This window comes from Mauremys reevesii, linkage group 26 (genome assembly GCF_016161935.1).
Source record: "Mauremys reevesii isolate NIE-2019 linkage group 26, ASM1616193v1, whole genome shotgun sequence".
Lineage (NCBI taxonomy): Eukaryota > Metazoa > Chordata > Testudines > Geoemydidae > Mauremys > Mauremys reevesii.
In genome coordinates this window covers 5,577,334-5,601,258 of record NC_052648.1, presented here as the reverse complement: position 1 = coordinate 5,601,258, position 23,925 = coordinate 5,577,334, and the positions used below count along the sequence as shown (strand labels likewise).

At 55.2% G+C, this 23,925-nt stretch overlaps 1 protein-coding gene across 2 annotated transcripts in view; it reads left to right on the top strand.

Moving 5' to 3' along the window:
• The first annotated feature begins 4,954 nt into the window (after positions 1–4,954).
• The window catches only part of PALM (paralemmin), a 62,321-nt gene continuing 43,350 nt past the window's right edge, over positions 4,955–23,925 (top strand). For both annotated transcript variants that reach the window (XM_039515372.1, XM_039515371.1), the window contains exon 1: positions 4,955–5,174. In XM_039515372.1, the coding sequence (XP_039371306.1) occupies positions 5,170–5,174 (5 nt within the window). In that variant the 5' untranslated portion in view covers positions 4,955–5,169. The remainder of the gene's footprint in view (positions 5,175–23,925) is intronic.

The window sequence follows — 23,925 nt, the reverse complement described above, 5'->3', positions numbered from 1 at the left end:
GAACGTGCTCTCAGGCAGCCCTGGGGAGCTGGGTGGCTAATGGGGGACGGGAGAGCGCTCAGTGGTGGAGGTGGGGACGGACCTTAGCACTGCAAACCCAGGTGGGGCTGTGATTTGTAGCTTCGCATTGTCGTGGGCACAGTCTTCAGTGGCTGTCCAGCTGGGCTTCGTGGGGGAGAGAGTGGACGTCCAGTCGCCGTGTTAACAATAATAGTGCTTCTGTCTCTGGAGCAGCTGGATGCCTCTGCTGAGGCTAGGGCCTCAGTGGGCTTGGTGCTCTGCATAACCCTCGTGAGGACGGCGCCTGCCCCGGAGGGCTGGCAGGATAAATACACAGGAGTGGGAGAGGAAATAAAGGCCTTGCCTTGCCCCAGGGCACTTGGCAGGGGAGGGGTAAACATCCGGTCGGCACAGGGGAGCATCCAGCAGAAAAACTTGGAAGAGTCTCTACCTCCAGGCAGCCAGCCAAGGTCCAGTGCTGGCTAGTAATCACCTGAGAGCCATCAGCACCCGACTTGCCCTGTGCCATTGCCTCTTCGTGGCCATCGGCCCTCCAGGAGGAGCAGAAGCAGCAACTGCTGCCCTGGGGAGGTCAAATGAGGCCCAGCTGGGACCACCCGGAGCATTAGCGACCCACCCCTGCTGTGGGGGCACTAGGATCCCGGTGGTGCCTCCCTTCACCACGTGTCTTTGCAGGGAGGAAAACGGAGAGGAGGGAGCCAGGGACTCCAGCTGGTTGGAGCAGGAACAGGCCTGGCAGGTGCCCATCGACCATTCCGAGAATTTGCTGCAGTTTTGATCAGGCTTCTTGTGCTCTCTGCTAATTGCTAAAACTCCAGCGTTTTCCTGGGGAAACTTGCCTTATTTCAGCACCTCTTGGGTGCACCCGCCAGCCGGGGCCAGTTTTGGGTCCTGACTTTCTGTTTATGGCTGAACTTCCCTCTCTCGGTGCAGTCCCACCGGCAGAAGGCCCTGGTGGACGCGGCGTTACCTGTCGTGGTAAAAACAACCCTCCGGGAGCAGTGCCGCAATGCTCCATCCCTGCAACGGTGACTGCTTGGGTCACAGGGAGCAGAAGTTAAAATTGCCTGTGTGTTTTTGAAAGGCCTTTCTCCCTGCTAGCCCACGGGTCCGCGTAAAGCTACAGCTGCCTGGCCCAGGAAAGAAATCCTGGCTCTCCTCGGCCTGGTGGGGGTGGAAGGGGCAGTGCAAACAGCTGTGTAATAACCACAGGAATAAAGACATAAAATCAGACACTGCAGAGGGGATGCAGCAGCCGGGGTACGACTGGAATGAGCAGCAATGCCTGGCGCCAGGGAAGGAACTGGGGCAATCCTCCCAGAAAGCAAGGGAGGGCCCCCAGAAAACCAGAGGCTGCACCCTCCAGCCTGGCTGCTCCTGTGTGGAGCTCGCGGTTGCATTTGCTGGGCCTTGTTCAATGGCATTAATACTGCTCCATCTCTACTGAAAATGCCTTGCCTGACGCATCCTAGGATCACATCTGCCTTTTTCACAGCCACATCTCATTGCTGGCTCATAATTGTCCTGTGATCGACTCACCCACCCAGGTCTCTCTCCTCCTCTGTTGCTTCCAACCGGTGAGCCCCAGCTTGTAGCAGAAATTCTTATTATTAGACCCTAAGTCTATTAGATCTTGCACTTGGTACTGCTGAATTTCATACCATTATCTCTCCAGTCTTCAAGGTCATCCAGATCTTCCTGCATAATATTCCGATCCTCCCCTGTATTGACAATGCCTCCCAGCTCTGTATTGGCAATACATTTCAGTACAGGGCCAGCTCCAACTTTTTTGCCGCCCCAAGCGGCGAAGGGGGGGGGGGAAGCTGTGCCACTTCATTTTTCGGTGGCAATTCGGCATCCAGACTGAGGGACCCGATGCCGAATTGCCGCCGAAGACCCGGATGTGCCGCCCCTTTCCATTGGCTGCCCCAAGCACCTGCTTCCTGCACCGGTGCCTGGAACCGGCCCTGTTTCAGTAGCACACTCCTACTTTTTGTGCCGATGTCACTAATACAAATATTGAATAGGATTGGTCCCCAGACTGACCCTGCAGGAACTCCTCTAGTCTGACACGTCACCTTTCAGAGCAACTTGTCACCTTCTCCCCTTTAGCCAGGTTCTTATGCACTTTACAATGCTTGTATTAATCCCCCTCTTCTCCACTTCGAGTAATAATTTCCCGTGGTATCAAGTCAAATGCTTTACTGAAGGCCACGTATATTCGATCTACTGCCTTTCCCTTATCTAAAAAATCAGCTCTTTTCCCAAAGAAGGGAATTGGGTTAGGCTGGCTTGAGCTACCTTTCATAAACCCCTGTTGTATTCCATCTCCTTTCCTGTTTACCTCCATATCGTTAATCCTTTTTTCCTTTACAATTTGTCCCAAAGCCTTGGATACTACTGAGGTCAGACTAACAGGGTTGTAATGGCCTGGATTCCTTTGTTTTCCCCCTTTCTTAAACATAGATCTGACATTAGCGATTCTCCAGTGACCCCACCGTGTGGTACTACCGCCAAATAGGTAGATTTATTAAGAATCCTTACTACCGGCCAAGCAATCTCGTGCACCAGTTCTTTCCGTATTCTGGGAAGGCAATGATCTGCCCCGCCCTGATTGGAGCTCATTAAGTGCTGTAAGTTTTTCTTCCACCTCAGGAGGAAATTTCCGTTTTTGGACCCTTCTTTCCATCAGCTGTCCTGCCTTCATGCCTGCGTTCCATGTCGTCATCTGTTTTGAAAACCATGCAAATAATTCAGTTGAATTTTGAGGCCACACCTAGATTATCTTTAATCTCCTTCCCATCCACACTGCATGGGGCCCAACCTCAGCCTTCCTTATTCTTTTTTTATTTCTATATCTTAAAAAACCTCCTCTGATTTATATTCATTTCCTTGGCAAACACTAACTCAGCTGGACTTCTAACAATTCGCCCTTTATCCCTACGTTTGCTAACTCCCAAACGTTGCTGATCAGTCCTTTCTTCCACTCCCTGCCGGCCGGCCGCTTACCCCTAATAACCTTTTTGCTGCAGTTCTTCATCCAGCTGGGTCTGGAGACTTTCCCTGCAATTTTTGCCCCTCTTGTGGGATGTAAATTTCAGGCCCTTTTTCTACAGTTGAAGAAATTCCAAAGCCCACTCCACATTTCAGCCCTTGAGATCTTCAGTAGCAGAGCAGGGAATAAACCCTCCATTTCTTGAGTCCTAGCCCAGGGTTCTGTCCACTAGGCCACACTGCTTCCCTTACTCATTGCAGGTGGCATTATGGTCTAAGTATTTCTTTTCCATTGCCCATGGTTCATATGGTTCACATCCCAACAGGGTCAACTCCTCCCTCCCGTGGAATGGTTTTTTGGATGATTATTGGTATAATAGCTGCGCCTAGAGCCCCGAACTGAGCTCAGGGCCACGTTGTGTTAGGCCCTGATTATTATCCCTGGTTTCCATACAGAGAAGCTGAGGCCCAGCAAAGAGAAGCGCCTTCCTCAAGGCCATGCAGGGAACCTAGCAAGGTCAGAAATGCAGCCCAGCTCTTCAGAGCCCCGGGCTACAGCTCAGCAGTGAGGAATTGAACGTTCTTAAGGTGATTTGGGTGAGAACTGAGCTTTGCCCTATTTGCTTAACCCAAATTTCCCCTCACACCCCCCCGCATTGTGCATGATTTTAGCTACCTCCTTGCCACCCCAGAAGTGGCTGCATTTCTGACTTTGTACGGATAAGGTGCAGCGCGCAGGGTTCCTCCTCAGCTCCTGTTTCTCTACCCCAGAGGTGGCTGCATTTCTGACTTTTTACGGATACGGTGCAGCGCACTGGGTTCCTTCTCAGCTCCTGTTTCTCCACCCCAGAGGTGGCTGCATTTCTGACTTTGTACAGATACGGTGCAGCGCACTGGGTTCCTTCTCAGCTCCTGTTTCTCCGCCCCAGAGGTGGCTGCATTTCTTACTTTGTACAGATACGGTGCAGTGTGCTGGGTTCCTTCTCAGCTCCTGTTTCTCCACCCCAGAGGTGGCTGCACTTCTGACTTTGTACGGATATGGTGCAGCGCGCTGGGTTCCTTCTCAGCTCCTGTTTCTCCACCCCAGAGGTGGCTGCATTTCTGACTTTGTACGGATAAGGTGCAGTGTGCTGGGTTCCTTCTCAGCTCCTGTTTCTCCACCCCAGAGGTGGCTGCACTTCTGACTTTGTACGGATACAGTGCAGTGGCTGGGTTCCTTCTCAGCTCCTGTTTCTCCGCCCCAGAGGTGGCTGCATTTCTGACTTTGTACGGATACGGTGCAGCGCGCTGGGTTCCTTCTCAGCTCCTGTTTCTCCACCCCAGAGGTGGCTGCATTTCTGACTTTGTACGGATACGGTGCAGCGCGCTGGGTTCCTTCTCAGCTCCTGTTTCTCCACCCCAGAGGTGGCTGCATTTCTGACTTTGTACGGATACGGTGCAGCGCGCTGGGTTCCTTCTCAGCTCCTGTTTCTCCACCCCAGAGGTGGCTGCATTTCTGACTTTGTATGGATACGGTGCAGCGCGCTGGGTTCCTCCTCAGCTCCTGTTTCTCCACCCCAGAGGTGGCTGCATTTCTGACTTTGTACGGATAAGGTGCAGCACGCTGGGTTCCTTCTCTGTTAAGGAAATGGGATCGGGGGGAGGGAGGGGAATAAGTCCTACTAACTCAGGGAGTCCATCCCAGAGCCTGCCCCGGCTGGTTGCAGGATGCTAGGTCTGGGCTGGTGCTCACCAGCTTGTCAGGCACGTGGAAGGGCTGCAGCCTCCTTATTGAACCTGGCCAGGCGCTGCTCAAGGTCTCCACTGAGCCTTATGCTCCTGGAGACTCTCCGAGCAGCGGCAGTGGCAGGCGACGCCCAGCAGAAGGTGCTGTTAGGATGCTGGAGAAGGGGAAGGGGAGGGAAAAAAAAAATCCCTTCACATCCCCAGCTCAGCCATCCACCGCCAGCCAGCCGCACTCTGGACAATAACACAGCTGGGGATGCTGCACGGCCACCAGCCGCTCGCCACCTCTCCCGCAGCCTGCTGCCCGTGAGCGGAGAGACAGCAAGGGGGGCACTCGCCCAGGGCTGGCGTTTGCCTTCCCCTCCAGAGCGTCGCCTGGATCCGCGAGCCGGAGGGCGAGGCAGCCAGGGGATTGCAGAGGCTGGGAAAATGGAGTAAGTACCGCTTTTCCCCTTGCCCGGGCATGTGGTGGAGGCTCTGGGGAGACCGGGTGCATCCAGCCATCTGTCTGTCTAGGTACTTACATCGCCTTCTGCACCAGAGCATCTCCCCTCCCCACTAAGCCAACCGCCCTGTTCCCCCCCCTCCATTCAGGGCTCATCTGCTGCTGACGCTGCCCCGGCCTCTTCTCGGGAGCTGGCCTCTCGGGGCTGGCTTCCCCCTCCACCTGCATACAACCCCCCCCCCTTTGCCCTCGCTGGGCCTGCTTGCCAAGGTGACAGCTTGGGGCTCCATGAGGCTGGGAGCCAGGGGGCTGCGTGCCGGGGGAGGTGGGGAGCGTGGTGGGGTCTTCCTCTCTGACCGTGGCCCTTGGCATTTGCAGGTTGGGGAGAAGGAGCGGGAGGGCCCGTCTGACGTGTTGCCACCGGTCGGCGTGATCGCGGGTGGGGGGGGGTTGGCGCATGTGAGGGTGCAGATGCCCCCCCCCACCCTCCCTCGCCTGGATATTTTTGCAGTGACTCAGAAATCCGAGCGTGCCCTGCCTCTCTATAGGCAGGGCCTCTGTGCTGTAGCAATGCTGACTTATTGTTTGCGTGTGGAAGCAGGGCCCGGAGAAGCGGGCTCAGGATCAGGGCCATGCTGAGTCGGGGGCTGGGCGATCCCATGGGGAGACATGGGTGCAAAGACCTTCATGTTTAGAAAGACAACAGGTGGAGGGAGGCGGGAGAAGCAGTGAGATCAGGCAACGGAGGGACTTGGACTGGCACCGAGCGCCCCCAAGTAGGCCTGGGAATTGTGCTTTCCCCCAGGACTCCAGCGGCAGCGTCCCCTCGGAACTGCTGGCTCCAGGCGTAATCACCTGGGAGGAGACGCAGCGGGTTCGCCACGGCTCGGTGTGGCTGGTGCCGGTGTGTTTGTTCTAACTAGCACCTCCCCTCCCCTGCCTCAGCTGCTCAGGTCTCAGCCCTGGACAGGACGAGCAACAGGTTTTCCTGAGGCAGTGGAGGATCAGTGCCCGTTCTGCCCCCTTTCTGCCGTGGTTCACCGTTGGGAGCTGGCAGCCCTTGGCGAGCAGTGCCCGGCTCACCGGTGGAATTCTGCAGGGCTCCCGTCTCCTCCTGGGCGGCCCCTGCCTCAGCACCGGTGACTGACCATCTGGGAGCCAGATGCCAGGTGCTCAACAGGTCCCAGCCGCCTGCTTGCCGTTCGGGTGGCTCCCGCCAGGCCTGCAGCAAAAAGGGGTGTCCCCGGGCTTCCTCTGGCCGCCCTCCCTCCATTGTCAGCCTTTGATTCTCCCCTCGGAGCTATCAAAGGAACCAGGAGGCGGCTAATCTGGGTCAGTGGCTGGTGTGGGGAAAAAAGCTGGATCCTGGGGAGGCATTTGAGATGCATCTCTGAGGCCTGAACACAGATTCTCGGCAGGAGGTGGAGGCAGGAGAGCTGGCTACATGGGGAGCCCCCAGCTACTCCATTTCCAGCCTCTCCCAACAGGAGGCGCTGTGCGGCGTGGGGCTGGAGAGATGGCTGTGCCAGGGGGAGCTCCCAGACTCTCCACTCTCAGCCTCTGCTAGTATGAGGCGGTGTCAGGAGCAGGACAGGTTAATTAGCTGCTGGGGGTGCTCCAAGCTACCCCAGGCTTGACACTTTCTACCAGGGGGCACCACGTGCAGTGGGGCAGGAGCACTTGCTGTGGGGAGTTGGCCGCGGAGGTTCACTGCAGGGAGTGGGCCCAGAGCACTGGATGGCAGGAGTTGATGGTGATTTTAGTCCCAGCCTCTCGGAGCAGGAGTTGCTGCGGGGAATGGTTCTGAGTGGGTGTGGGGAAGCCAGGCTGGGCTGCGGGGAGTGTGTGGACAGACTGTAAACTCTGATACCCATCGATTCCTCAGATCTCGGCCACGCCCTGGCTGGGAGCATTTCCATGACCCAGGATCTTGGCGCCAGGCCATAAGCACCTGCAGCTGCTGTTGGCTTCAATGCCTGTTAACGTGGGAGCCCCCTGTTCCGGCTGGCAGAGGAGCGTCAGTCCGCTGAGTAGCCAATGGGCTAGAAGCCCCTGTTTCCGAGGGTTGAGAACGTTGCTGTGGGCTGGATACCTGGCCGTAGGAGGCCTCGGCAAAGCCAAGCTTGGTGCTTTGGGAAACTCCTTGGCATGTCTAAAGTGGTTTCTCTTTCAGCAAGAAAAACTAGCACGTAGGCTGCAGAAACCCACCCTTGCAGACAGCAGGCTAGGAACCAGGATTCCTGGGTTCTATTCCCAGCTTTGGGAGGAGAGTGGGGTCTAGTGATTAGAGCAGGGGGCTTGAAATTAGGACTCCTGGGTTCTATTTTCAGCTTGGTAAGGGCTGTAAGGTCCAGTGGTTAGAACAGGAGACTGGGAAACAACCAAGGCTTCTGGGGCTAAGTTTCTGCCTCAGTTTCCCCACCTGTAAAATGAAGCTAATACAGTCCAGCCTTGTGGCACAGCTATGTAGATTAAGCGAGTAATATTTGTAAAGGGCTGTGAGATGCTAGAGAAGGATGACAGGGATTAGAATCATAGAACTGGAAGGGACCTCGAGAGTCCAGTCCCCTGAACTCAGGGCAGGACTAAGTATTATCTAGACCATCTGTGACAGGTGTTTATCCAAACTGCTCTTAAAAATCCCCAGTGACGGAGATTCCACCACCTCCCTAGGCCATTTATTCCAGTGTTTAACTACTCGGACAGGAAGTTTTTCCTGATGTCCAACCTAAACTGCAATTTAAGCCCAGGCTGGGCTGGGGAGAGTGTGTGGACAGACTATAAACTCTGACACCCATCGATTCCTCAGATCCCGTCCACGCCCTGGCTGAGAATGTCCTGGGAGCATTTCCATGGCCCAGGATCTTGGCGCCAGGCCATAAGCACCTGCAGCTCCGGTTGGCTTCAATGCCTGTTAACACTTCTTGTCCTGTCCTCAGAGGTTAAGAAGAACAATTTTTCTCCCTCCTCCTTGAAAACTGTTCTCATGTCCCCTCTCAGTCTTCTCTTCTGCAGACTAAACAAACCCCATTTTTTTCAATCTTCCCCCATAGGTCATGTTTTCTAGACCTTTAATCATTTTTGTTGCTCTTCTCTGGACTTTCTCCAAATCTCCACATCTTTCCTGAAATGTGGCACCCGGAACTGGACACAATACTCCAGCTGAGGCCTAATCAGCGTGGAGTAGCAGAAGAATTACTTCTCGTGTCTTGCTTGCAACACTCCTACTAATACATCCCAGAAGGATGTTCGCTTTTTTTGCAGCAGCGTTACACTGTTGACTCATATTTAGCTTGTGATCCACTATGACCCCCAGATCCCTTTCCGCCGTGCTCCTTCCTAGGCAGTTGTTTCCCATTTTGTATGTGTGCAACTGATGGTTCCTTCCTAAGTGGAGCACTTTGCATTATTCAAATTAAATTATTATTAAAACCAGCCAGGCTGACTTAGTTGGGTCTTGGGAGTCAACTCGAGCATGATACGCCCGGGTGTATGGAGGAGGCTCCTCCAGGCATTGTCGGCACACACAGGAGTTGATACATGCCTATGCTTAGAGAGACCCGGCCTGTCCTCACGCCATTGTAACTGCGTCGCTGACAGGCGAGTTGCGCCTGATTTGCATTGCTGTGTGTGAGAAGGGAGTCGGGCCTGCGGCAGGAAGGGAGAAATCGCCCTGCTTTTCCTGAGGCAGGAAGGATGGTGGAGTGATTAGTTCCCTGGCTGGGGATATGGGAGAGCCGAGATCATTTCCCAGCTCTGCCACAGGCCCACTGGGTCACCATGGGCAAGTCTCTTAGCCTCTCTCTGACTCAGTTCCCCAGCTGTACAATTGGGGCTGTAGCTTCGCTCAACCTCCCAATGGCACTGTGATCACAAATACACCACGGATTGCGAGGGGCTCAGATACTCTGATGACAGGGGTCATACAAGTGCGTTGATAGATGTGTGTCCACCCGGGGATGGCTGCCTCTGCAGGTAGATTATAAATGTACCAGCTTCTAGTATCTGAGAGGGAACGTTACAAGCGGCTGCCTGGAGCTTAGTCCGTCCTTCCTGAGAGCAGGAAAGAGCAGTGGTGACTCCCACCACCCGGTTATCAGCAGGGCTTGAACCTAGAACCCAGAGCCCAGACCTCTACCACATGAGCTAAACGTTGACCTCTCTCTTGGCTGGTAGCAATAGCAGGTGCTTATCCTCTGCCTGGACCAGCCTCTGAGGGACGGGACACACACTTTGCAAGCATGTTATACAGGCATTCGGCTGCTCTCTCTGCTTCTCCCCAGCACCCTCCTCTGGCGCTCGATCCTACTGGAAGTCAGTGGCAAAGCTCCCATTGAAGCCAAGAGGAGCACAATCAGCACAGCAATGAGACGGATGTTAGGATGCTCCTGCTCCCTCTCTTGCCCCCTGACTGGTGCCAGCAGAATTCACATCAGGTGCCACGTCTTCCCCATCACTTGGTCTCTAATGGGATCTGTTTTGCTTTCCATATTGGGTGGGAGCAAATGACTGTCCTGGCCCATCGGGTACCTGATGCGCCTTCTAAAAACCTGCACAAACTTTAGGCCAAATCTGGACGCTCTCAACTTTGCAAAACTGCCACTGACTCCAAAGGGCGCCGGGACTTGAGTAGAAATGGGGTCAGAGCTCCCGAACTGACCCTCTGCAATGAAAATAGCCTGGTTGGGTTCATTTAAATTCCTAGTCAGTTTCGCTCTCCGGCACTAGGACAGCGCTACAAGGTGTGGGCTGCAGAGCGCATGGGGGGCTGTGTTTGGGGGGATTGTTTGTCACTTATGGTCTCTGGATTTATTGATTTTTAATTTCATGGGCATGTTTTCTGGTCTTTTTAAAAATCAAAACCAAACCTAAATTTGAGGGGATGCAGACCCCCCTCCTCCTCCGGGCACACACTGCAAAGGGCACGGAGAAGCCTGTTTCTAAGTATTGTGCCACTTTACAGGTGGGTTCCCTGAAAAGCAAAGTTCCACAAAACACGGTGGTTTGGGGTGAGGCCTTTTTTTGGCTCGGAGCCATATGAGGTTTGAGCCCCGCTTCAGCCTGAGTTGGAATAAACCCCCAGACTTGAAGGCAGATTCCCTTGATGCCTCCACAGTCCATCCGGCTTTGCCACAAAGCTGCCCAGACCCAGCCACCCCCCTGTTCCTCGCAATCAGGCCCCGGTTTGACCAAGGCTCAGTCTTGTTTCAGAAACCGTGGAGCACTTGGTATTGGAGCCTCAGTGCAAGGAAGCACTTAAGCATTGAAGTCAGTGAAATTTAGAATAATAAAATGTTGGGCTAGACGTGACTTTCCCATGTGGATCATCAAGAGGTCATCAAATCCAGCCCCCGCGCTGAGGCAGGACCAGGTAACGCTAGACCATCCCTGACTGGGGTTCCTCCAACCTGTTCTTAAAAGCCTCCCATGACGGGGATTTCAGCCTCCCTTGGAAGCCTGGTCCAGAGCTTAGCTATCCTCAGAGTTAGATCCTAAATCTCCCTTGCTGCAGATTAAGCCCGTTACTTCTTGGTCCTACCTTCCGTGAACATGGAGAACAATTGACCCCGTGTCCTCTTTAGAACAGCCTCTAACATATTGGAAGACCGTTCTCAGGTCCTCGCTCCGTCGTCTTTTCTCAAGACTAAACGCGCCCGGTTTTGTGAACTTTCCAGCACAAGCCTAAAATTAAGCACGTGCTTAAGGGCTTTTTTTCCTGAATTTGGGGTCTGGATTTGTAGCTGGGGCCTGGGGTTATTCCGGGGACTTTTAGAATGAAGGTTTCATGTAAAGCCATGGCAGCTGTTTGGGATTTGGGTCCTAGTTTATTTGAACCGCGAGTTGGCAGGCAGGGAGGGGTTGGCTGAACCGTTCCCTCACTCACTCAAAGGCCCGGAGAGCGCCTCTCAATGCTGCGTTTTCTTCCCTCCTCATGGCACCATTTGTGCTGTTAAGTAAATGGAGATTTTATTCTCCCCCACCCCCACCCAACTGCTCTGATTTGTCCCCTGCTCTGCACCCACTGTGAATTCCCTCTGCCTTTCTGACCCCATCTGCATCAATGAGTCTCATTAGACTCATATTCTCTGCACCTTCTCCACTGGTGACTCCAGAGCAGAGAGTCGTTTGTTTAATATGGGGGAGGAGGGTGCGATTTTTGCTGTTGAAAGCTTTGAAACTATGTGGGGAGGTTGTGGTTTTGCAAAGGAGCCTCCTGCACCAGGATCGTCCATTGGATCCACGTGGACAAGCCTTTACTGAAGTCAGTGGAGCAATGAAGCTCTGGAGAGGTTGTGACCTCCAGCTGGGTCCCCATTTCGTGACCCAGGCCTGCTGAGACAGACAGACAGGTGTAGGAGTTACGCAGAGGACGGATGTGACAACTGAATGGATGGCTTCCCCGCCTGGCACACAAGTGGAGGATGGAGGAGAAGCTGTGAGGGCTGGATGGGAATCAGCAGCAGGAGATGGGCCAGCTGTGAATTGTGTTCAGAGCCCCAGGGGCAGATCAGCACCTCCTGGCACAGCCCCTGTCTCCCCCTGAACAGACCCGGTGGCGTATTTTGCATTTTACTCGTTTCCAGCATGTTTTTATTTGAATGTCACATTTGGCGGGTTATTTATTTAATTCATTAACCCAGGTTTTAAGAAGCTGAGTGAAACTGACACTGTCCATCTGATGTGGAGAGGGACTGATCCCACAGGGGGGGTCCCAGAGTCTGAGGATTTGGGTTTGGGGGGGTTGATCCCAGCTCCTAACCGGAAATCTTGATCAAGCTAAAGGCTCAGCTCTGGTGGGGAAGGGGAGTGTTTTGTTTTGTGTTACGGTAACACCTAGACCTCACCCCCCAAATGAAATCGGGGCCTTTGTCGTGCCGGGCATTGTGCACATCATGGGAGACAGGCCCTGCCCCCAAGGGCTTACAGGACTCAACCAACAAAGGGTGGGAGGAGAAAGAGGCACAGGACATTGCGTGTCTCACTCCAGGTGACGTAGCAGCAGGGGCATAGTTAGGAATGGAACCTGGTTCTCCTGATTCCCAGCCCAGCGCTCTGGCCCTTAGACCACACGGCCTCGCCAGGCGCTAGCTTTGGATAACTGGGTAGGAGTTTGGACCGAAGCCACTTCTAGGGGAAGCAGTAAACCCCCCCGCCATGGACAAGTCCCCGTCCCTCCGAACGGACGTTTCTCCCTAGCCCTGGGAAGTGTGTGGTTGTGGCTCGTGGCAGCAGCCGGCTCACAGAAGGTTCAGAGTTCATACGCTCACCCAGGAGACGGGATGTTTCTCTGAAGCAGAGGAGAGCGCAGGCTCTCTTGCGAAAGGGCTGGCACTGCCCCTTCTGGTCCTGGCGGGGAGTCGCCGTCTCTTTCCCTGGGGGATGGATCTGTGCGGTCGAGCTCACCGGATCTAAACTTCACCAGGGCTTCAGGGAGTCCCGATCTGGGTGGTTTTGATCTGGTTCCATCTCTGTCGGCTGCAGTGCCAGCCAGAAACAAGAGCTGCCGTGGGTGGAGGGAGCTGAGCTTTCTGGAACCCCAGACCAAGGAGCAAAGCAAAACCAGGGAAAGGAACTGCAGGCAAACAATCCACCGTGGCCTCTGGTGGTGGGGGAGGGGTTCATCCCAGCCTAAGACATCCCAGAGGGGCCTCGTTTTCAGAGTTTATCCTGGTTAGAGCTAACGTAAAAATTGGAAGACGTATGAAACCTCATGCTTCAGGGCATAAGCCAGTCTCTAAATACTAAGGATCAGGAAGTTTCTTGCTCCTTCCACTGTAGCAGTGGGCATTGGCCATTGTAGGGACTAGACGGGCCGTGGTTCTGATCCAGTCTGGCCATCCCTATGTTCAGAAGAGCTGAAATTCCAGTGGACGTCACGAGGCGCTCGTCCCGTCTAATCAGACCCAGGTGTCTCTGGTTGGGCTCCCCAACAATAAGATGCTAGGCCCCAAATCAGCACCCACGTTGGTCTTAAACTCAGCCAGGGCTACCCTGCTCCAAGGGTGGGACTGCACCGTGTGTAGACATACCTGAGCTGGCATTAATGTAGTTAGCGCCGGTGCCAGACCAGCGAAACCACGGCAGCACAGGCTGTGCGAGGCCACCCAGATCCCTTCCTGATTACTTCCCTGGCTAGCTCATGCTGCTCCAGTACCCAAGTCAGCCAGATTAAAGCTGGCTGGGGTGGGGGGCACGATACATGAGTGCACTCACTCTGTGCTACCCTGAGGCACACACCTAGCTCCCATTACCATAGCACCAAAGCTCCTCACCTGGGAGGTGGGGCAGGGAAATGATCCCCATTGAACAGATGGGAAACTGAGGCATGGCGTGGCTAAGTGACTTGTCTGAGGTCACATGAGCTGGGCCAGAGCAGGAATCTGAACTCAGGTCTCCTGTCTCCGAGGCGAGCACCCTACACTGGGCCCTCCTTAATCTCCAGGCCCGGAGTTCTTGAATGAGGTGGTGACAGGGTTAAGAGCTCGCAGCTGCAGCTCGTCTCATTCATAAACACCGTGGGTGTTTCTAGGCAGGGCCTAGCCTGAACGAGGCTCCTCTTACCAGAGAGGAGCTGGAAACCGTGGTGTCTCAAGGTCCCTGGAACCATTTGGAAACAGCTGTAATTTCCCAATCAGACTGGCTCCCAGAGCCTCTGGCATCAAATATTCAAGGACTCCATTTTCTCCTGGCACGCCCGGCCCACGTCTGAGCTGGAGAATCAATCAGGCAACTCTGCTCTGCTCTAATGCATCCTGCACTTTCAGGATCCTGGGGCCGTCTCCTCTCCCCCTCCCACCCCCCGAAAGGCAGGTGTTCGGGGATCAGGGATGCTGAGCCCTTCTAGGCTGTGGGGAAGGGAAGGGAAAGCAGTGAACAGCGGGAGCAGCTGATGGGAGGTAACCTGCATTTCAGTAGCATCCTTCATCCCCAAGAGTCTATAGAAATAATTGCCATTGAGATGCTGCTACCTCTGGGGCAGAGGGCAGACAGCACAGAATGCAGCCCATTTCCCACAGGGTTCAAATGACTGTGGTATCAGGCTCATTAGTGTTTGTGCAGGTTTCTTGCTGTCTGGACCCAGCTGAGGAGGGGCTGAGTTGACACTGCTGGGATTTGAACCCGCAGAGTCTGGCTGCAGAGCTGCTGTTGTGAACGCTAAGGGCCACGTTTCCTGGGTGCTCAGCTTGTCGGGCTTTCGGAAGAGCTCCACTCCCAGTTAGGCCCAGCTTTGGGATTTTCAAAGGACCCAAGGGAGTTAGGCTCCCCTCCCCCACCCTGGGGGTGAACTGCACTGAGATTTGGGTGCCTCGTTTCCTGAGGCTCCGTTGAAAAATCTCATCCTGGATTTTCCAAAGAGCTCAGCACCCAGCTAGCCCCCGCTCGTGAATGTCTGGCCCGGAGGTGTGTGAGCAGCAGCGGAGGAGGGAAAGCAGCTAACAAGTCAGAGGAGTCCCCCTATTGCCAATGCAGGGTCTCACGGGGGCGGTTATTGATTAGATGTTTTCGCTACGGGAATTTGTCCAGACTCCAGCAAGAGGAGCCGTTCTGGGCCCCGTCGGTGGCAGCTCTGGATTCTGCATGCGTAAGCCCCCTGCTGTCCCATTTAGCTACTGGTATGGTCCCCATCACCGTGGTATTTGAGCCCCTTGCAGGCATTACCAGGTTGATGTTCATAGCGCCCCCGTCGGGCAAAGCAGTGCAATTGTCCCCAGTGTATAGATGGGGAGTGTGGGCCCAGAAAGACTAAGTGACTCACCCAAGGTCATACAGAGAGCGGGTAGGTGTCTCCCAAGGGCTAGGCTAGTGGCCCAAACAACTGGCCCATCCTCTTGCTCCAGCCCCGATGGGCTGGCTGAACGCCAGACTGGCCCATCTCTTATCCTCCAGCAGGTTCAACCCTCAGGGAGTCATTTTGCTGCATGCCATAAAACGCCGCTGGGTTTCTGAATGTGACGGGACAGGAGTGAGCACTGGATAGGGCGTGATCCTGGGCACAGGCCACATGACAGGGCCACGGGGACGGGGGTGGGCACTGGATACGGTGCGTTGCCGGGCACACGTGACAGGGCCACGGGGACGGGGGTGGGCGCTGGATACGGTGCGTTGCCGGGCACACGTGACAGGGCCACGGGGACGGGGGTGGGCGCTGGATACGGTGCGTTGCCGGGCCCACGTGACAGGGCCACGGGACGGGGTGGGCGCTGGATACGGGGCTTTGCCGAGCACCCGTGACCGGGCCACGGGGACGGGGGTGGGCGCTGGATAGGGTGCGTTGCCGGGCACACGTGACAGGGCCACGGGAACGCGGGTGGGCGCTGGATACGGTGCGTTGCCGGGCACACGTGACAGGGCCACGGGGATGGGGGTGGGTGCTGGATAGGGTGCATTTCCGGGCACACGTGACAGGGCCACGGGGACGGGGGTGGGCGCTGGATACGGTGCGTTGCCGGGCACACGTGACAGGGCCACGGGGACGGGGGTGGGCGCTGGATACGGTGCGTTGCCGGGCACACGTGACAGGGCCACGGGGACGGGGGTGGGCGCTGGATACGGTGCGTTGCCGGGCACACGTGACAGGGCCACGGGGATGGGGGTGGGCGCTGGATACGGTGCGTTGCCGGGCACACGTGACAGGGCCACGGGGACGGGGGTGGGCGCTGGATAGGGTGCGTTGCCGGGCACACGTGACAGGGCCACGGGGACGGGGGTGGGCGCTGGATACGGTGCGTTGCCGGGCACACGTGACAGGGCCACGGGGACGGGGGTGGGCGCTGGATACGGTGCGTTGCCGGGCACACGTGACAGGGCCACGGGGACGGGGGTGGGTGCTAGATACGGTGCGTTGCTGGGCACACGTGACAGGGCCACGGGGATGGGAGAAGTTTGAAAATCTCTAAATGGGGCCTGTGCATTGGGGTGGTGGCACCTTTTATTTTGACTGTGACAAGCTGGGCAGCGCATTGGTTGGGGCCTGCTGCGAGGGCAGCGTCTCTGGGATGTTTCGCCGCTGTGTCCTAGTGGCTTTTCCATCCACTGCCTGTCCCAGAGTCTTCACCCCAACCAGCTGCCCCTGCCTCTGCTTAGCTCTTCCAGGGCTCCCTGGCCCATGGGCACTGCTCTTCCGGCCCTCCCTCCTCCCACCACATTAACTCCCAGTGGGACTTCTGCATGGAGTCCATCCACGGCCAACGGTGCCCCAGAGAGAGGTCGGGAACCCTTCTGAGGCCCACAAAAGGAGCTTCTATGGGGCTCCAGGGTGGGGACAGTGCGGAGGGTCTGATTCCATCCCACCCCCCAGACAGATCCATGCCACCTGAGTCCTGTCTGTCTGCTGCAGCAGAGGGAGCAATGCTGTCCACTGTTCCCCCCGCAATCCATTCTTCCAGTGCCCCAGCATGCTCCTGGGAACTAGTCCTTCTCCCCCCTCCATTTCTTCAGCATTTTAACCCCCACTGGAAAACCTTGGCTCCAGGCCCCATTTTATCTGCACTCTTGGGAGTTGGGGCTTGGAGGAACCGGTCCTCTCTTGACCCGCCGTGAACTGGGATCTCCCCTCTCGCCTGGCCCTGCTGATTGTTGATTTGTTTGCTTTTGTTGTTGATTATTGTCAATTACTCGCCTCTCCACACGGCCTCCTCTCCCCCTGCCCCCCCTCCCAGCTGTGGATCAAAGGCACTGAGTCGGAGCCGTGCTAATCACCGCCTTGTCAAGGTGGATTTTATAGACTGCTCTGCAGACAGACCCGTTATGGTGTTGAAAAGCAACTGCAGTTTGCGCCACCCCAGCAGCAAAAGCGGGTTTAGCTCTCGGCAGAGGGCCAGATCCTCAGCTGGTGAAAGGCGGGGGAGCTGTATCCCCTTCCATTCTGCTAAACTGATTTACTCTAGTGGAGGATCTGGTCTATCGCATTTAAACCATCAACTGTTGCCAGGGCCCATCTAGGGCGTGCAACATTGCGAATACCAGTGGAGCCAAACCGGTGTTCACAAGAGGGGGGGCTTTTGTGCAAAGTTTCCTTTTGGGGGAGCAGAACTGGCTGCCAGCTCTTTCCCTGGGTACAGAGAGCAGTCGGCTGGGGCAGGGCTGGAATGCGGGGAAAGGGAGCCGGGAGAGAAACCTGAAACAGCTCTTTGCACATTTGGCCGCTACAAAGGGAAAAACCAGAGGAAGGCAAATAAACATTATTGTTCCATGTCACGGGGAACGAGACAAAAGGTCATCGATTTTCCTTCTGAGCGTGGAAAAAAGGCACGGTCAGCATGGGTGAGAAGGCCGGGCCAGTGCAGAGTGTGTGTGTGTGTGTGTGTCTGCACATGCAGCCGGAGACTGACTGCAGGGGTGTGAGGAATGGGGGATGGATTATGTGAGCTGGAGAGGCGGGTGAAAGTGGGGAGGGGGGGCGAGATTGTGGGGATGAGGCTGCGTGGACGGGTGTGCGGGGTCACCAGCGGGTGAGCCCCTGTTTGTACCAGGCGCGGTGGGGAGGCAGAGGGGTTTTGTGACACAGGGGGGTGCGAATGTAGGCGCCGGGTGGGACTTACGGTGGACACACGCCCTGGCCCCTGTAGCACAGCCTGGCAGTTCCCGGGCAGGCGGCCGGGTGGAGCCGTGCCCTTGGCACCGCTGGGTATATTTGTTTCCGTAGCAGACTCCTCGCTCAGCCGCAGATCCACCTGCCTCCCCTTCTGCGCATCAGCCGGGTCCCTTGGTGCCTGGTGAAGCTCCGTTTCCATGACAATGTTGCCAGGGCACCCGCCTCCCAGTGGTGTAAGCTATAAATCACCAATAAGTGGCTTCCTAATGGGGAGAACCAGGACCACGGAGGGCCACCCCCCCCCCCGCATCTGCTCCAGTGGGGCTGATTCCAGGCCTATCAGAGGGGCTGAGATGGGTGGAGAGAGCCCAGTCCTGGAGCCCAAAGGTGATTAGTGATTTGCACAATCGTTTCCGGCTCCGATTTGCCATCAATAGAGTGTCAGGAATCGGGCACTCCCTGCGGGGGCGGGGAGGGGGGGCGGCCCAGGGACTGGCTGCCAAGACAGACCCACACTCCCACGTGCACCTGAGCCAGCTCCAGACGGCGCCTCCTGTTCTCCTCCTCTTCCCCGCACTCCCCAGCTACCTCCCCTCCCTGCTCAGATGCCTCTTTCCTTCCTAGACTCTCCCCCACCCTTCCCTTCTCCTTATCCAGCATCCCCTCTCCCTCGTCTCCTTCCCAAACTCTCCCCCATCCGCCCCCTCCTCTCTTTCAGCATCCTGCCCCATGCCCCCTCCTGCTGCTTCTGCCCCAGGATGGAAAATTGCACCCCCCAAATGGCGTGTCCATGGGGGACGCCCTTAGCTACCGACCTGTCGTCCCCATCGCCACCTCACCCTGCTGGGGACGGGACGGGGAGCTGGCAGCCCATGCACGAACGTGTCACCGGGTATCTCTATTTCCCCCTGTCTCAGCAGTTTGGGTGGGTTTCCTGCCAGGCTGCAGGGATATTGATGGGAAGCAGAGGCCAGGCACCACCCGTGCCCTGACACAGCACTTCCAGTAACCCGCCTCTCTTATAATAAAACCGTAATTAACTTAGCCAGCCAGCAGCTGGCTGGAGGACAGAGGGCAGCCTCCTTGCTTGGCTAATTGCTTCTCCCAGCCCTTCAGCTTCAGGTCCTCCTCCTCCATGCCATGCCCACATGGGGTAGGCTACACCCATAGGAAAGATGTTGATGGATTTGCCTAGGGCTGGATGCCCAGCCCACGAGATAGGGCTGAGATGGAGACAGAGGGGTCGTCCCGTCAGGAGGGTGGTTCGGTTGGGAAGGGTGTTGGCTTGCTCTACTGTCAAACATGGCAGCTTTGGTCTATGGGGGGGTGTGTGTGTCTGGGATCCTTCTCCCCGTTTTCCTTCACGCGCCGTGGTACTCGCTTCCCAGCCTCCCACGACACCCGGCCACGCTTGCTGTATGATGAGAATTTAGAGGATCCTAAGTGCAGGCTGCGGATGCCAGCGAACGTAGAGGTGCCAACCCTCCGTTCATCTCTGCCAGCCACAGATCCGATCCAGCCGCTCCAGCGAGCGGAAGGGAAGGGAATATCTTGGCAAGGTTTCTAATAGCGGTGGATTCTATTTTGACTGAATATGTTTGGATCCAAATTAAAAACCCAGCAACTGTGAAGTTGGGGGTTGACAGCTGCCATCTTGACAGACCAGCAGGGGACTGAACTGGGAACCTTCGGAGCTAATAGCATGAGCTGTTACAGCTTGAGCTGAAATCCTCACTGGTGCTGGCACAGAGGCGCCCTGTAATACACATTCACCCAGGGGGTTCATTAGCACCTTTCCTGAGCAGTAGAAAAGCTCCCAGATTCCCATTAACTTTAATTAACAAAGTTCCTAGCAACATAAAACAGCACAAAGGGGTTCTTGGTCCCTAGGGCTTCGCAACTGTCACTATCCTGCATGGGAGAGAACCCAGGTCTGCCTGCTCCCATGTTGCAGGTTCCTACTCGGCTGAACGAAAGGGGAATCTCCCTGAGGTGTTAGCAGTACAGGACCTATGACACACAGCTAAGCAGTTCTGATTACATCTCCTAGAGCAGTAATTCTCAACCAGGAGTCTGGGGCCCCTTGGGCAGCTGCAAGCAGGTTTTAGAGGGGCCGCCAAGCATGGCCGGTATTAGATTTGCTGGGACCCAAGGCAGAAAGCGGAAGCCCCACCGCATGGGACTGAAGCCTGGGGTCCTGAGCCCTGCCACCTGGGGCTGAAGTGGAAGCTTGAGCAACTTAGCTTTGCGGGGGGCCCTAGGCAATTGCCCTGCTTGCTACCCCCTAATGCCGGCCCTGGCTTTGGTATGCAGAAAACAGTTATTGTGGCACAGGTGGGCTGCGGAGTTTTTATAGCATGTTGGGGGAGGGAGGCTCAGAGAGAAAAAGGTTGAGAACGGGGTACGTGCACATACCCAGTAGCTTGTTCCATTTTATATTGCCTGGATCTGATTATTAAAGTCATGTGTATAAAAAAGCTGAAATGGCTGAGAGCTTAATTACTGGATGGGAACAGATGGCAAATCCCAGTGATGATTGGACCCAGTGGGATTCTAACCAAAAGCTCTCAACCATGTGTGTTTTCATAACCTCACACTGACTCAACAGACATTCTAGGCTTCTGCCGGCACACAGAGTGACATTCCTGGAATCGGATCTAGAGCAGGGGCTCGCAACCTTTCCAGACGACCGTACTCTTTCAGGAGTCTGGTCTGCCTGCGTACCCCAAGTTTCACCTCATTTAAAAATGACATGCTGACAAAATCAGCCGTAACAGCACAAAAGTGTCCCAGCCCGCTAGTACTGAACCATGGCTGACGTTCTCCTTTCTACCATATAATTATCAAATCCATCAGCTGGGATATAAATATTGTACGTACATTTCAGTGTATAATACACAGAGCAGTATAACCAAGGCATTGTCTGGGTGCAATTTTAGTTTGTCCTGACTTCACTAGTAGTCTAGGCACCTGTCTAGATGAGTTGCTGTACCCCCTGGAAGATCTCTGCGTACCCCCAGGGGCACGTGTACCCCTGGTTGAGAACCACTGATGCAGAGAGTGCCTTTCAGCTTGAAAGACGTCCATCATTTTACAATTTCCCCACTTCACATGCCACTAAAATGTCGCTGCCTCTGGGGTGGAGCACGGCAGGTGTGTAATGGTGCCACTGCCAAATTCAGGACAGGAAAGGCACAAGAATACTGTGTCCTGGGCAGCTGTTTGGTTGTGGGGGGTTGTAGTGCCGGGGCGGGGGCGGGGGCGGTGTAGGTAGAAAGAAATGACCCAATTGGCCAACACTTCTGAAAGTGCCGTGGGCTCTTTAATGATGAGAAGCAGATGGGCCCTTGGTTATGCATCTCACCCAGAAAGCAGCAATGGACTCTGCCCTCCATTCCCACCCCCCTGCCCCCCAGAGACGTGGGGTGGGCACTTGCAGAATTGCCCAAGGATTGACAATATACATAGCGAGCTCTTTGTGCTGAACAGGTGTGATTCTCAAGGAGCCCTTATGCTGCTCAGAGCCCATAAAACCCCTGAAAGTGGGTGGAAATGCCCCCCTGAGAATCCCTGCCCCACGCAGGGGGTCTCCCCAGCTGGTATTGGGCTGATGTAAGGGCTCTGCAGTGGCCTTGCTCCCAGACCTCCATGTATGGGGTGGACTGTGGGCATGGCCCAAGTGCCCTGCCGTGATCTGACCTTGGCACGTGACTCCCTTGCTGTAAAGGGTTTGAAACAAAGTTCTGGATCCAAGGAGCTGACAATCTAAGGCAAGAGATTACAGGTGGATACGGACAGGGCAGCACAAGGAAACAAGGCATGATGGCCTGCAGCTGTCCCTGCCCAGCTGTCAGGCAGCCAATGAGCGCAGCTGGGCCACAGCAGAACCACCGGACTGGCTAAGGAGATCCCCTGGCTGGCTCTTAAGCCCAGCAGCTGGGGTGGCTTAGTGCATATGTCTGTGGGTTCTTTGCCTGCCCTGTACTCACCTTACTCCAAGCCTGCTCCAGCTCAGACCCTGCCCTCGTTCCTGCTCCTGACTCCAGGTAATCCAGTTCTGACCCTTGGCCCTGGTTCTGACTTTGTCTTGACCCTGGGCTCTGGCTTTTGGACTCTGATGTTAGTTCTAAAGGTGGGCTCTGATCCCTGGCTCTGACTCTGCCTTTATCCTGGGATCTGGTGTTTGGGCTCTGACCACTAGGCCTGACTTCTGCTGTGACCATGGGGCCTGACCACCTACGACCTGTTCTCCTGACAGACAGGTGGTGCTGTCACTCAGACTCCTAGTGCAGGAGGGAGGCTTCCAAAATAAAGTATGGAGAGAGATTTTCCCAGTGTCCTGTTTGAATCCCATGTGGCCACATCTTCCCTCTGGGGTGGATGGATACTTTATAAGTGGCTTTAACTTGAATCTTGAATTAGGGAGACTCCCTCTCAACTGGAGAGACTTGGCAGGATCACATCTGTCCCCCAGGCTGCCACATGGGAAGGGACAGAGGATCTGAGCTTAAAGGTGACCTGCACAAGAGGAAAAAAATAATTGGTGTGTGTGTGTGTGTGTGTGTTGGCTTCTTTCTGCAGAAAAAAGACCCTGAAAAATGTTTGGTTTTATGGTTTTTCCTGCTTGTGTGGTGGTTTTTCCCTTAGCTTGTACCCTCTTTGGGGAAGTAACTTTTTGTTCTGTCTGTACAGCACCTAGCACAGTGGGGTCCTGGGCCACGACTTGGGCTCTTAGGTGTGACCGCAATACACACCATAATAATCAGCAGTGCCGTAAATGGACCCACCTCATATGATTTGTGAATAAATCTGTAACAGAACGGTAAACCCACCTAGTGCTACGTGCAACTGACTCATCGCGTCTTGTCCTGCATCAGTTAAAATCTGCCGAGACTGATTTTTACATTGCTGGGCATCGGTTTTGGCTCATCACCTGCCCAGCTGCTAGTAGCTACAAGGTTTCTTTGCTGACGCCGTGGCAGAGATCAATGTGAAGAAGGGGAAAAGTGCTGGCTAAGTGGATTGTGATGGGGAGCCAGGGAACAAAACTCGAAGGGGCGCGTGGGTGAAGCAGTCTAGTCTAGCAGGCTGGGGAGAGGGGCGTGGCGAAGTGTAACAGTACTGCTCCACCTGTATAAAGTGGGCGGCAATCCCAGGATGGAAAGCCCAGTAGAAAAGTAATATAGTAAAACCCGTGAGCTGTACCAGCCCCTAATTCTGGATTTCAGAGGTGTCAATTCTCGAGTCTTGCAATATTGGGTGTTTTTTTCTTAAAGCCCCAGCTCCTGGAGTCTTGTGATTGGGGGGGGGAATCTCTCTAGTGGTGGTGGAGAAAAATGTGTATCAGTAAGTGTCTATACTGCCTACGTCAGCCTGGGTCTGTGGGACCTGGGCTGGCTGACTTGCTATTTCCAAGCCTATGCTCAAGCCTTCACACTGGCGCTGGGTCTCACGTCTGTGCTAAACGTGTCCACACTGCACTATGCCGACCTTCTGACTCGTCCACACTGCAGACTGACAGGGCTTGGAGCCAAGTTGCAGTGGGACGTGGGCTCTGACCTACCTCCAGAGCAGGGTGCTAGGACCCAGCTCCTGAGTGCTGGCTGACCCATGTCAGACTGATTTGTGTGTGGGCAGAAGAGGGGGTTGGGTTCAAACATGGGTCGTCGGCCAGGCTTAGCCTGCAGTGTAGACACACCCTAATAGCTCAGAAACCAGAAGGCAAATACAAAGAACCCAACATTTTACTTTTATTAAAAAAAAAAACCCAACATGATTTTTGCGGGGTGGGGGTGACAATACTGGGATTTCTTTGCCTTGGCTTGCAGGAAATTTTCTTCCCTGGGCTGTTGCAATTACTGGCTGAGATTGCTGCACTGACCTTTCTCCCTGCTCTGTGCCAGACAACAGCTCCTATCAAAAGGAAGCATTTGTAAGGTTGCATCAGGATTTATGTATGTTCAGACATCGCGAGCTGTATTGGAAGTTGCGTAGAAGACGGGGGAGGGGGATGCAATCCAGAAAGTCCCCAAGGGGGGTGGGGGGAGGGAGGGATCAGCTGTTCTCCACCCCTGTTGTTTATGTTCTGTATCTTCTGCTCCTTTACACAAACACTGGCCTTGGCTCAGTAAGCCCCGAGACTTGGACACCACTCCCCTCCCATGAGCTCAGCTAGCCAGAGTTCAGCAAGGAACAATGGGGAAAG